This window comes from Pyxicephalus adspersus, chromosome 3, assembly GCF_032062135.1.
Source record: "Pyxicephalus adspersus chromosome 3, UCB_Pads_2.0, whole genome shotgun sequence".
Classification (NCBI taxonomy): domain Eukaryota; kingdom Metazoa; phylum Chordata; class Amphibia; order Anura; family Pyxicephalidae; genus Pyxicephalus; species Pyxicephalus adspersus.
Genome location: NC_092860.1, coordinates 124,542,533 through 124,556,295, shown reverse-complemented (window position 1 = coordinate 124,556,295; position 13,763 = coordinate 124,542,533). Strand labels below are relative to the sequence as shown.

General features: G+C 37.1%; 1 protein-coding gene across 1 annotated transcript in view; it reads left to right on the top strand.

Annotated features, from left to right (window-relative positions):
* The window catches only part of ATP10D (ATPase phospholipid transporting 10D (putative)), a 43,670-nt gene that overhangs the window by 26,018 nt on the left and 3,889 nt on the right, over nt 1-13,763 (top strand). The window contains exons 8-17 of the mRNA XM_072406865.1: nt 753-856; nt 1,929-2,055; nt 4,218-4,402; nt 5,560-5,827; nt 5,902-5,978; nt 7,500-7,625; nt 8,816-9,016; nt 9,341-9,421; nt 10,226-10,330; nt 12,046-12,233. Coding sequence (XP_072262966.1) covers nt 753-856; nt 1,929-2,055; nt 4,218-4,402; nt 5,560-5,827; nt 5,902-5,978; nt 7,500-7,625; nt 8,816-9,016; nt 9,341-9,421; nt 10,226-10,330; nt 12,046-12,233 — 1,462 coding nt within the window. The remainder of the gene's footprint in view (nt 1-752; nt 857-1,928; nt 2,056-4,217; nt 4,403-5,559; nt 5,828-5,901; nt 5,979-7,499; nt 7,626-8,815; nt 9,017-9,340; nt 9,422-10,225; nt 10,331-12,045; nt 12,234-13,763) is intronic.

Sequence of the window (13,763 nt, the reverse complement as noted above, 5' to 3'; positions counted from 1 at the left end):
ATTGCCGGATACAGTGTCAATGACCCGGTCATTTGGTCATGAATCCTTTGTCATTAGGCATCCTTGGCTAGATAAAACAATGCCAGATCCAACTGAATATTTAATTAGTAAGATATTTAATTAGTTCTATCAAGCTTGCTGTTTAACTTTACAGACCCTGGCTCAGTCACACCTTATTACCATCAATTTATTTATTTTGTTGAGATAATATACGCTGTTTCTAAGTTTCTAACTTGTACCCAAAGCATGTCCCTTTTAGTAATTGCAACCCTCAGACAGACTTATGTGTATTTTATATACTCGTTATTAGGTTCAATCGCTTGGTGATGTCCGGTTGAGGATTCCAGCCCCTGTTCCTTTAAAGCTGGCAACCACTGCACTTTGTAAAGATTGGTGATTTTAGGAGGCTTTTAATGACTAGTAGTTATTTTGGTCAAAGCCATATATATATGCCACCAGTGCTTATGGACAATAGAGGACAGATGGAGCCTCATCTCCAAAGCATCTGTGTGCCATAAACTTCCTTTTGGTTTGTACATAGGGCTGCTATCTTCCTAATGATTGTTCTGTTTCTCATACCTTGCCTAATGATTTACCATCATCACACACTTGTATTATGTTTTCTGTTCTGTGCATCTTAATGAATAACTTTAAAGGAGAGGTATGGTCATAATCTCCTTATTGTGATATTTGCTAAAATGTTCAATACATTCTCTTTATCGATTACATGCCACTTATGTTGTGCTTTCCAGATAGCAAAATGGACATCTTGCAAGAGGATACCCGAATGTTAACACAATTCCATTTAGATAAATATGCCAGAGGTGGACTTCGCACTTTATGTATTGCTAAAAAGGTAATACGTTTGTTTTTCTATTTCTCTACTATTTTGGTCATTTCATTCAAATTATAGTAGTTGACTACATGTTTAGGTGAAAATAATGTGCATATAGCAGTTTGACCTTCAATTCGCCCTGTTAGATTTTTTTTTAGCTATTTGAATAGAATTTGAAAAGATGAAAGCCACTGTATAATCAGGCCCATAGCGGATTTGTCAAAAATTGTTTTGGTCCAGAGGGAAATAGAGATGTGATAGATGAAGTGGTAAATGAAGATTCTCTAACTCCTATAAGATATTAGCCAAACAAGCATTGCATTGTTTTCAAAAAGTCAGACAATTCATAAGACTTGCAAAACAAGGAGCAGTTAGGATCAACCATTGTCCGAAGCTGTAATAGGAAGGCGATATAATATGCAGATATGGATGTTCTCATACACATGTATGGTTTTGAACTATATGTAGAAACCTTTTTTATTTAATTACTATGCATTGTTAGGATCTGCTGGATCTATTTGACTTATTTACATCATGTTTTAAATCCCCATAGAAAACTGTGTCTATATTGTTTCCACTGTTGCAGTGCAGTGTGTTTTTGTAAAAAAATAATTGTAATAAAAGTGCACCATTAAATCTTGGGATTTCCCATGATTTCATTAACAATGGCACTCACAAGCACATTGCAGCACATTAAGAAAACACAGAGAAAAATGTACAAAAAAGCCTAATAGATTGTATATAGCTCAGGTATTTTAGAGCCACACTTTGTCAGGACATTGGGGGCAGGGAAAAAGATCAGCAGTGACATCCAGGAAAGCTATGGGGTGTTTCACCCTAGGTGTGCTATGTTCTAATCCTGCTATTACGGTATATTCTTTATTGTAGGCAGGAATGTCATTCTCAAATATTATTGGACCTTTGACGTTGGGGTCAAATTATACATGTACTGTATTTATTGGACCACAGGATTTTAGTTTCAGGAAAATATTCTTACTCTGTCCATCCCAAAGATTGTGCGTTTTATATAAAGAATGTGTGTGTGTGTGTGTGTGTATATATTGTAAATGTTCTTGTGATCCATTTTTTGCAGGTGATGACTGAGGGGGAGTATGCGGAGTGGCTACAGTCCCATTTTTTAGCAGAGACCAGTATTGATAATCGAGAAGAGCTCCTGTACCAGTCTGCAGTCAGATTAGAAACCAATCTCACCCTGCTTGGTATGTCTGTTTCTTATTAATGCCTCGCTTAGATGGCACATCTTGGATAACCTGTACAGGGCAGCTGAATATGATGATTAAATATTTGTAAACATATAGCAGGTTTGTGGGGTTCAAAAATGAGTATACCTCCAGTTCTTTCACAAAAAATTGGAATGCTTCTTTTCTGATTGTATATACAGATATGTACACATTTAGTTTAAATGCTGTCAGTAGGCTTAGGCTACTGACAGAACGTTAGATTTTTGTCGTTGGAATCGATCTTTCACGATCATTTTTAATGGCAAAAGCATGAAAGATGCAGGAACGAGCACTGTACATACAGCGCCGTTCTGTTTTATACATAGGGGGAGGGGGGAGAATGACTAAGCGGCACTCGATTGCATTCTCTCCCCTTCATTTCCAGTCCACCAGGACGGATCCATGAATGACGTTGAGAATCATCTGATGTGTGTACGTAACCATAGCTCTATATGTTTATTTTCCTTCTTTGCATACTTTATTGCTATTAAAACTTATATGTTTTCCCAGGTAGCAGTGTGTACCTGGATTCTAATACCTGGGTGAAATAGTTCTCCAGTGCTTTGGATATTGGTTTATTGGTTTGGAATTGGCTTTTAAGAACATACATAAAAACATACCTGGAAATTTATGATTAGTTCACCATTGACTAACACCTGAAATGCTAGCCCCCTGGCTGTCATGTTGACCCTTTTGCTTCTGTATACTGGCCAGAAAAAACAAATATATGCAGATCATGACACACTGTTGTGTAAGTTTTGCAAGTCTATGATTGTTAGGTTACTTAAGACATAGGATCACCTTGACCTTAAGGGCCAGTGTCCATAGGGGTATGTTGTCCCTAGGGGTAATACATTACAATACATTTCTGTGGGAACAGGAACCCTGTCTAAAGCAGGTAAAATGCAGGTTGGATGGAGGTCACCTGTTGGTGATTACCAGAGGAGCCCAGAAACATCTCAAGCCTATGTAAAACTGATCCATGGACACTGGCGCATAGACTGCTATGAATATCAGAAAGGGGTTACTAGCAATAACTGTCTCTTTCTGGAACCATGTCATTTGATTTAATATTAAAAAAAAAAAAAGATTGCCTAAATTTGTATTATCAAGGACTATATCTACTAGTAGAATAGGACAACAACCTTGTTTCAAACTATGCCTTTTAGATCGTCTTCTGATCCGATTGGAAATCAACCTGAATTTAAAAAAAATCTGTCTATATGTTCCAGCGCTAACATTTAAGCTTCATACACATGCTGGATTATGGTCACCTGAGACGACTGATCATGACGGTCTCAGGTGATAATATAGAGTGCACAGCAGTCCTCTGACATCCAATCTGCTACCGACGATCACTAAATGACACAGGGAACTACCGCTCTAATGTCTTATGGCAGATAACACAGCAGGGAGCCACACACTCATCAATCCTCCCCCTCCCCTATCCATAGAACTTATTAGCACTCTCTGTACAACGCTTATTCATCCTACTAAAAATGATCATGAAAAACAAAGTTATTGTATTTGCACAGTTTGATGTTTTGGAACACCAGAAAAGGTAGAAATTATTAATAAAATGGGGAGCCCAAAAGGTAAATCTTATAAAAGCACTTTAAAGCCTACAGGTTTTTTTAAAATAATAAAACATAAAATACAAAACATTCAGTACAATGCTCCACTGCTCTCTTCTTCTCTCCAATGCTGTTCCCCCCCCCCCCCAGACACCAACACTGACAACCATTGTATTCAACCCACTTCTCTGACCTCAAAGGTCCATAAAATACTACATTTCTGTAGCACTAGATGATCATCTTGGATTAACCTCTAGAATCAATACCGGTCTTTGTATGTAACATTAGTGTTGGTGTGCCTGGGATTACAATACAGTGCTGATGAGCACAGAATGCACCACTCTGGTCCACTAACTGTGACTTGCCAAGAAAAGTAAAGTATGCTGGAATTTTTTTTTAAGTTAAATCCTGGTGGGCCATTGATTTGAGGGCTTTAAAATATTTTTTAAATAAACTAATACTTTTCATCAGCATTATTTTAATGTTTTTTTCTATTTTTAAATTAATTTTTGCTCTTTGAATTCAGTGTTCCTTGTGGTTTAATTGGTATATTCTAAAAACTTTTAGGGGCCACAGGAATAGAGGATCGGCTACAGGAAGGAGTACCAGAGACTATAGAGTCCTTGAGAGAAGCTGCTATTAAAATCTGGATGCTTACTGGGGACAAGGAGGAAACCGCCATCAATATTGCCTATGCATGCAAGCTGCTGGAACATGGTGACAAGATTTTAACCCTGACCAGACTGGATAATGTAAGTTGGAATTGCTGTAAATGAAACCTATGCTGGGAAGTTCCTTGAAAAAAATATTGCCTACCTGGAAAAAAATTTTTTTTTAATTTTTTTTACCTTTTTATAATTTGTTTATGATTAGTAACTAAAGGATAGGACATAGAGGAGTTGTGCCAAGGAAGGATTTGCCATATATACATTTGCCCAGCCGTTAAGTAAATATGGAATTAAAGAAGAGAAAGACTAAAGACGGCTTTTATGGCAATCTAATATGAAGTTTAATATAAATGCATTAGAGGGATCATATTTAGATCCTTTACTAGACAGTGTTCCTGTCAGTAACAGGTGTGATTCAAATAGTCAAAATGTAAATCTCAAATATAAACAACATAATGAGTCAGTGCTTAAACCAGAAATTTTTTTAAGCCGGGTGGGAAGAAATTGTAGGTGGGTGGCAGCCCCTGTATTGTGACCAAACTCTTTAGTAACCACCCAAAAACAGCCAGGTGGGTGCTGAAAAGTGGTGGGTGGTGCCCCCAGCTAAAAGGGCCTGGAAGAACCCTCATGAGTGTTTGCAAGTGTCTTGTCCCAGTTTCTGACACGTTTTGCCCTGAGGCTTCTTCAGAGGATTTTAGAGACTTAGCTGGCTATGATATCAAAAAGGGATACATATGAAATAAACATAATATATACACAAGTTAAGTATACAGTTATTACATACAGATAATAAATAAAAAATACAGATACACCTAAAAACTATGAAATTTCGAAATGGAAAAAAAAAGAGTCAAATCCACAGGTGAAAATCCTATAAATAAACCCCTTAATGTTTACCTTTTGTATTAGTAGTGTTGCTTTTTAAATCTTAATAGATTGTAAAGGGTCCCTTTATCAATGCGTTCACCCAATATTTAGTTTCAATTTGAAAAATCCTGGGGAAAACATTCATAAAAAATACAATAAGTGTTAAATTTCCTTTTCTAAAAAATGCCTTATGTATTACTTGTTTTTTTAGTCTAAGAAAGAACTTCCTCTTAGTTTACACAATATTCACCATATGCGGCACCTATAAGTGCAAGCCTTTTATGCCGTTTACCCCGCCTACACTGGAAATCAAACACTTTCCCTGCTTTGTTGTGTATTTAGATATAAGCTGACCCCTCTTTGTTCTACTTTAGGGAACCTGTGAGATGTTGATAAATCACATGATTGCTGAGGTAGAAAGCCACATTAACTCAAGTGATCCTTTGAAGAAGGAGCAGCACTTTGCCTTGATCATAGATGGAAAGAGTCTGGAGTTTGCTCTACAACAAACCCTACAGCAAGGATTCCTCCACCTCACCCGGCAGTGCAGAGCTGTCATCTGTTGCAGGGCAACTCCGCTGCAGAAAAGCCAAGTCGTTAAATTGGTGCGGAACAACTTGCAAGTCATGACTCTAGCCATTGGTTAGTATGATTATATTGATTTGCTTTTAAAAACATTTTTTTCTCTTTTGGCTTATTTTTGTTTTTGTTTCAAGGCGATGGTGCCAATGATGTGAGCATGATTCAGGTGGCTGATGTTGGAATTGGTATTTCTGGCCAAGAGGGCATGCAGGTAATGTTTACTTTTTACTGACTAAAATTTAACTATTGACTTCAATAACCTAAAATTAAGACCCTAAGTAGCAATATCTTAAAGCGTGCCTATTGTATGTTTCCTCTGGTAGACTGCCCACCAATGCCTTACAGTGCACCTAATTCTCAGTGTTTCAAATGCGTCATTGCTGCTACTTGAGTATATGGAATATCTTGGCGGTGCAAAAATACAAGTTGGACAATGAACCAACATGTTGCCATGATAAAGTAGGCTTAAAGGCGACATCTACTAGAGTATTACAGAGGCTGCCATTACTAACCTGTAAGAAAATTAGTTCCCCTGCTGTAACTTGCTTCAATACTTCCTCTCAATTACTAGAAACAAGTATGCAGAATAAAATTAGAAAACCAACAACTTATCTGCATACTTGTTTGGGTCAGTTAAGGACATTTCAGACCCACAATGAGCCAAAGCATTCTGCCGTGGACTCAACTGCTTTCCCAACCACTCCAATTCAGTTCAATTTTGCATGTAATCAATTGCTTTTAGCTGTATGTTAACTTTTTGATCCTTGTGCATCCTTGTGCATAGGTTGTTACCTGTGGTGTAATCTGTTACTCCAGGGCATAAGCAATTTCAGAAGAACAGCATGAGGACAGAAGTTTTCATATATTTTATCATTTATTCTCACTGGGTGCACTATCGAGACTCTGGCTCAGTGTTTGCCAACTAGAGTTCCTACAGAGGCTGCTAGGGGTTCTTTGAGCATTTTGTGCATTTTGGGTCAGTCTAATTGATATCAATGACCTTTTTGACTATCTGTAAGAGTGACATTCTTCCCACTGGGCAGTATTTAAAAGACATTCGCCCTACAGACCACCACACTAATGTACTATGAGCTGTGGATAAAGTAATTATAGCAGGGGTTTCCTGAAGATATGAAACTTAATTTAAGGGTTCGGTTCCCCCATGGTAAAAATGTTGAAAGCACTGCTCTGTCCTATGCACATTGATCAGTGCACCCTAATAGCACCACAACCATGATTATGTATACTGTAAATTGCCTAGGGTTGCTTCATCAGTGTAAAAATATTTTCATTTCATATTCATAAAAATTATTTTTATATCACTTATACCAAATATACTTGTAGACACACCTGTACATGTGCAGAACCAGATGTGTTCCAATTCATGTGTTCTAATTTAATATAACAATATAACCTTGTAGATAAAAATTACACAACCTTGTTTGATTAAGTAATTAGTAGGTGCGTGCATGTGTGTGTGCTAATTATATCTGATTACATAAGAACCCTGTGTTCATTCATGTGATCAGGTTAAATTTAGCTATATGGTGGCTAATGTTTTATTTAAATGATCCTATGACTGTAGGTTTATGAATAAATAAAACATACATTATTATGTATTTATTCCACTTATTAATAGACAGATACAGTACAGTCCGTTATCCTTTATAACATGCATCGAATGTGGACTATCAGGTTTTTCTTCATTAGTATATCTGTTTGTGTATTGCAGGCTGTAATGTCAAGTGACTTTGCTGTATCTCACTTCAAGCACCTGAGGAAGTTGCTGCTTGTTCACGGTCATTGGTGTTATGTTCGCCTTGCCAATATGATTCTGTACTTTTTCTACAAAAATGTTGTAAGTATAATAAAAAAAAAATTGAAGTAAACTAAAACAAAAAAATCACACTTACCTTTAATCTGGCAGATCCCTCATTGGCGCTGGTCATTCTTGCATTCCGGTCCCACATCGTCCTGGGATTCGGCTTTGTCTCGGCGCTGAGGAAGCACCAGGCGCCACAGTCTTTTGCCTTCTCTTCCGGTCTTCTTGCTCCATCACCTGATCTGCACCTGTGCAGGTGTGAGATTGGGTGATGTAGCCACTGTGAAGGGGGAAAAATAGAGCCAATCTCACTGCGCATGCGTGTCATTTTTTATTCCAGTACTTCTGAGACAGATGAGTGCAGTTGCCCCCGTGTATGCCAAATTATACATTCTCTAAGTAAAAATGTATATTTTTGACCCTGGGCAGGGTCCTCTCCTCCTGTGTCACTGTCTGTATCGGTTTGTCATTTGAAACCCCTTTGTACAGTGCTGTGTAATACGTTGGCGCTATATAAATACTGTACTGTTTAATAATCATTTTTCCTAACATTTATGGTATTAATTCTGCTATGACGTTTCACTGCACTCGCTGCCAAAAAATAGCGAGACCCTCTCAGTGCTTGATGGGTATGTCTGATCCACCAGGATTTTATTGAAAATTATACTGCTGGAGTACTCCAGATATTAAAAGCGTTTGGGAGATTCACCTATATCAACACAGTGAGGTACTTATCAGAGAATTTACACACGGCAGATTTCCTTTTCACCACATTGTTTTATAGGCTACAGACAGATCAGCTGTGATATATTAGTATGGAAATGATTAAAATTTGTGGGGTTGTGGTTGTAACGCATTTCAGGAAATATTATTTTATTAATGGATAGAATTTTATAGGAACTTATAGGCCAATGTTAGTATAAAAGTAAGTGGTGAGAGTAAAAGGAGGACAGAAATACTTGACTCGTGCAGGCTTCCTCTTGTGTACATCGCTTGGACAATTAGGGGAGATCAACCTTTTCCCCAGATAACGTGTGTATAAAGGGGCAACTTCAAAAAGATTTCTAAAATTAGTTTGAGTTGAGTACACTGTAGTATGGTCCCAAGACTAGGATGATATCAGAACTTTGTATAATTAAATAAATAACTATACAGTGTAATGTGTTTGTCCATTAGAAAAAAGTAAACCCAGTGCATTAACATTGTGTGTTTTTTTTTTATTTCAGATGTTTGTGAATCTTCTGTTCTGGTACCAGTTCTTTTGTGGCTTCTCGGGAACAGCAATGACTGATTTCTGGATGCTAATTTTGTTTAACCTGGTCTTTACATCCGTGCCACCAATAATTTATGGTATTCTTGATAAAGATGTATCAGCGGATACTCTTATCGTGCTTCCAGAACTCTACAAGTCAGGACAAACATCAGAGGTAGGAGCAGCTAGGACCCTACAATGCTCATTTTATTGTCTTGGGCTGTTAAAGGTTTGCAGACAAGAATTAGGTTTTTTTATACAATTAGGGACATGTTTTTGAACCAGTGAGTCACTATATAAAGACAGAAATCAGGAAGATTTACTTGAACATTCACCATATTTAGCAAATGTTTTTTTTATTGCTGTGAACAGCAATCCACAAAGAAAGCAAAAAAATTCCAGAAAATAAATATGGTAACAAAAACTTTAAAAATATCTGGTATCATAAATGTACTTGACCTTGTATTGCAGTATTGGTGGTAACATTTTTTTCTTATAGGCTTACAAGTCGTCAACATTCTGGATCACCATACTTGATGCTTTCTACCAAAGCTTGGCATGTTTTTTCATTCCTTACTTTGTAAGTAGGTTGCAGATTTTTCCAGTTTAAAAGTATGCTTTACTGTTATTTCTTTTATTTATTTTTTGTATTCCATACATTTATTTTTGTTACTTTTAACTAATCAGGACAGATTTATGATGAGGAGAGTTAAAATTGGCTAATTCGTTTTCATTTTAGAAATTATTTTAGATGGTTTTGTATGGACAGTAGCCCTTCTATTATTATTTTTGTATTGGTTATAATAAACAGAACATAAAGCAACTTCTCTAGAAATTATGAGATCCCCCTGCCACCTCTGCCAGTTAGTGGTTGGTAGTTGCTTACATTTCCCACTTGGGTCAGTTTGAACTTTCTGAAACTTTTTGCACAAGCAAACAGGCTAATAACCCTGTTAGATGACTACTGTGCTTTAGAATTACTGATGATTGTTGTGTGATTTCATTACAATCCATATATGTAGTATATATTAAGTGTTTGTTTCCATACACATCAACATATTACATGCAGTAGCAAGCAAGCAATGCACCTGCAGTACAGTAGATTACAGTAAACATGCCATTCCTCAAAGATTGTTGTGTAGAAAAAAGTTCATGTTCTAGGTGTGTTGGCATTCAAAATAAATGAAATGCACATTTCCAAATTACTGGTGTGTGACATTGGTGTCATCCAGGTTCACACAGCAGGAAAAAAACTAGTTTCCTTGTAGATAAAGGATAGAAAGCCAAGGTTTAGGCTTTCTATCTTACAGTTAAAATATTTGTAGGATTTTCTGAAAAACGTTAGTACTTTTAACTGTTCTTCTTTTCCGCTTTTCAATTGCAGACTTATTTTGGCTCTGATATGGATATCTATTCTTTTGGAAGTTTCATCATAACGGCAACATTGTTTGTGGTTTTGCTGCACCTTCTAATTGAAAGCAAGAGTTTGGTGAGTGAATACACAACACAGACTGCTGGGAGGCTGGGCAGGACATCTGATGGAAGAATATTGAAATCTTGTTCTGGATCCATTAGGTCATCTGTTCTGTTTTCATGTTTCTAATCTATGCTTTCCTACAATGCATTTTTATTAAAAGTCCTTGTTTTCTCATTGGCAAACTTTTGCCCTTAACCACCTGGGCGTTACACTGAGGTCTAGATTTCTGTTCCAAAAGCGTTACACTGTTTTTCATGAAATTTTTTTTTTTAAATTGTAGACCTGTAACTTAGAGAAATATCTACTAGAACCCTGTTCGGACATATCATGAATATAAAAAATGTTTGAAACACACAATCATGTAAAAAAAAAAAAAAAATACTTTTAATAAAATAAATAAAAGACACAAAAATCAGCTTAAACAAGAATACATAAATAAATGAAAAATACTGAAAATGCGATAATTCGGTATACTATATAATAATATATTTTTCTAAAACACCTCCCTAGTGTCCGTCACATACCTATAGACAAAACCACATAAATATATTTTCTATTATTTTGGATTGGATTGGATACAGGACTTTGTATTCAATCCAATACAAAATGAGAACAAAATTCAAACTCTCATTTTGTATTGGATTGAATACAAACTCCTGTATCCAATCCAATACAAAATGAGAGTTTGAATTTACCAATTACATAGTTTGTATTTATTTTGAATTTTTTTGTATTGGATTGGATACAGGAGTTTGTATTCAATCCAATACAAAATGTGTTTGAATGAGTTTCAGTTTGAATTTCCCGCACACGCGCCAACGTCATCACGCAGCACTGTATTTTCATACAGTGAGAAAAGTTCGGGTTTATCGATAATTGTCACTTTTTGAAGCCCGTACCAAGGTCGGGCTTAACGGTGGGGTGGTTAACCTAGGGTGGAGGCATACTTTATTGTTTTGTTGTAAAGTTACTTTTAGTTTTTTTACTGGTTTTTGTTTTTTTTTGGACTTTTGCTGGGTAGCTATTTCCCAGTTCAAAGTAATCTCTATTTGTAAAAACAGATCAGCCCTTGTATGACTGTTTATAAAAAAATTCCTAATTTTATCCAATTTCTAGTAGTTTACGTTTGAGACCTGCCATGTCAAGTAGTTGTGGGAGATCGTCAAGAAAATCACTGTATTTCTCCCATGATGTTTTTTAAAGAGATTATGGTTCCTTGTCCATGCTGTGCATGAAGTCCCCCTACATTTACACTCACCCTACTAATAACCACTTGCCTTGCCTTCCTCCTCTGCATATCTCTAATATTTCTTGGTATGGGCTAGCTTGTTAACACTTACCCAATAACAGAGCTTGGTTCTAGAAGGGGATCACTGGGCCTAAGTTATGTCAAATTATTGGAAGGAAGGTGCAGCAAAGGAGCTTGAGTATTCTGTAGAGGAGCAGGAAATGCTATCCACCATATAGAGGACTCTTCTCCGGTGACCCTCCCAAGGGAGGCTTCCCCCCTTACCCACCAATATAAGGGGGTCTTTTTCTATCCACCCCCAGTATGTGTGTCTCCTTTCTGATCATTATTATTACTTCAATTTCATTCATGCATATAACAAACCATTTTGTCTAATAAAACATGCATGTGAGTACAATACAGGTAATATGATTTGGATGTTTGGATATCTGTATAATTGTTTATCTCTAAAAAAAAAGTCATTTAATTTGTATTTCAGGCGTGGATTCACTGGATGGTGATGGGTCTTAGTGTCCTCACATACTTCATCTTCTCTTTGGCTCTTTCAGCAGCCTGTGTAAACTGTATCCCACCTGCTAATGTATACTGGATCATGCATACACACATGGCTGACCCGGTCTTCTATCTTGTGACTGTCATGTCTGTAGTGGTTGCACTTTTACCAAGGTATGTATATAATATATGCTTCTATTGGGTGCAAGTCATTCCTAGTTTTTCCCATTCACGGGCTAGTAGGTTGCTTCCTAAAATTCATAGCCCAAAGCATTGCATTTGCAATGCGAAATCAATGCGAAAGAAAATGGGAGTATTTGCAGCTGGTCAGACTTCTGGTGTGATATAGAAAATTAAAGCAAAGATGTGATGATAGTGGTCCTCTGGTGCAAAAACATATTTGTTTTAAAGCTGTGCTAGTTTATCATGAGGCCCTATTTAGTGATTTTGGTGAATGGCCCAATCCCACCCCAATGTTATAATTTGATGCAATATTTGGGGTGCCTAGTGCTCTCTGAGGGGCAATGGTGAAATGTATATATTATTGTACAGAGGGGGGGGGGGGCAGTTTGCTGAGAAAAGGTGTTTGTGGGATGCCAGGGTTACAGTGTAGTTTGTAGCAGGATCCAGTGCTTCAGAGAATCGGCGGATGGCATTGGGAGTTGTTAGCCACAAAGAAGATACCAACCTAAAGATACATTATTATTGTTATTATTTTTATTATTATTAATAAACAGGATTTATATAGCGCCAACATATTACACAGCGCTGTACATAAAATAGGGGTTGCAAATGACAGACAGATACAGACAGTGACACAGGAGGAGGAGAGGACCCTGTCCCGAAGAGCTTACAATCTAGGAACATTTCAGTCTTTACATATCTTTTCACATTCAGAAAGTAGAGAGGTTACAGTGAACAGAATATGTTACGAGGCTGCAATTTTATCCATAGATAATAGACACAGTTGTTTTGCTTTTAAATATTCCTCTGTAAAACTTGGATATAAAGTTATATTATATATAGGTTATGTGTATATAAATTAGGTGCATTGTTTACCATAGTGGAAATCTGCCCTGGATTTATCTGTTACTAGCAAGTCCTTGCTACCATGTAATAGTCAATTATTGTAAGCATGTCTTAGCCAGTAAATAAAAAAAAAAAAACACTGTTCTGGGGGGTTATTAGAGATTGTCAACTTTAATAAATGTATTTTTATCATATATGCAGTGGATTTGGATGAAAAGGCAGGTACAGGATTGGTCAGTATTAGCTGTAGGCTTTATGTAGATCCTGATTCCCCATTACTGACTTACTATTCCATGTTCTGCTCTGTATCTCTGTGTGCAGTGAGCACAGATCCACAAAATGAATGAGGCAGAAACAGGTAGATCTTTTCACTGCGGCTACATAGGTATACACCACATCTTCTAAAACTAGAAAAGGCAGATGTGGCTTCGATCAGTGGTCGCCAACCTTTCAGACCTCAGACCACTAAATTCATCATTTTAAATCCGGTAGTGTGTAGTAGAAGCAAATGAGCATGGGCTAAGTTGGGAAACCGGACCACACATGTGCGAGGATATGTGTTTCATTTAAAGGGGAAGAAACTTTCCCCAGAGTGACGTCATGATGCCAGAACCAGCCCACTCACCCATCACAGGCTCAGACCTGCTTGCTAAACATCCGGGGGGGGGGGGGGGG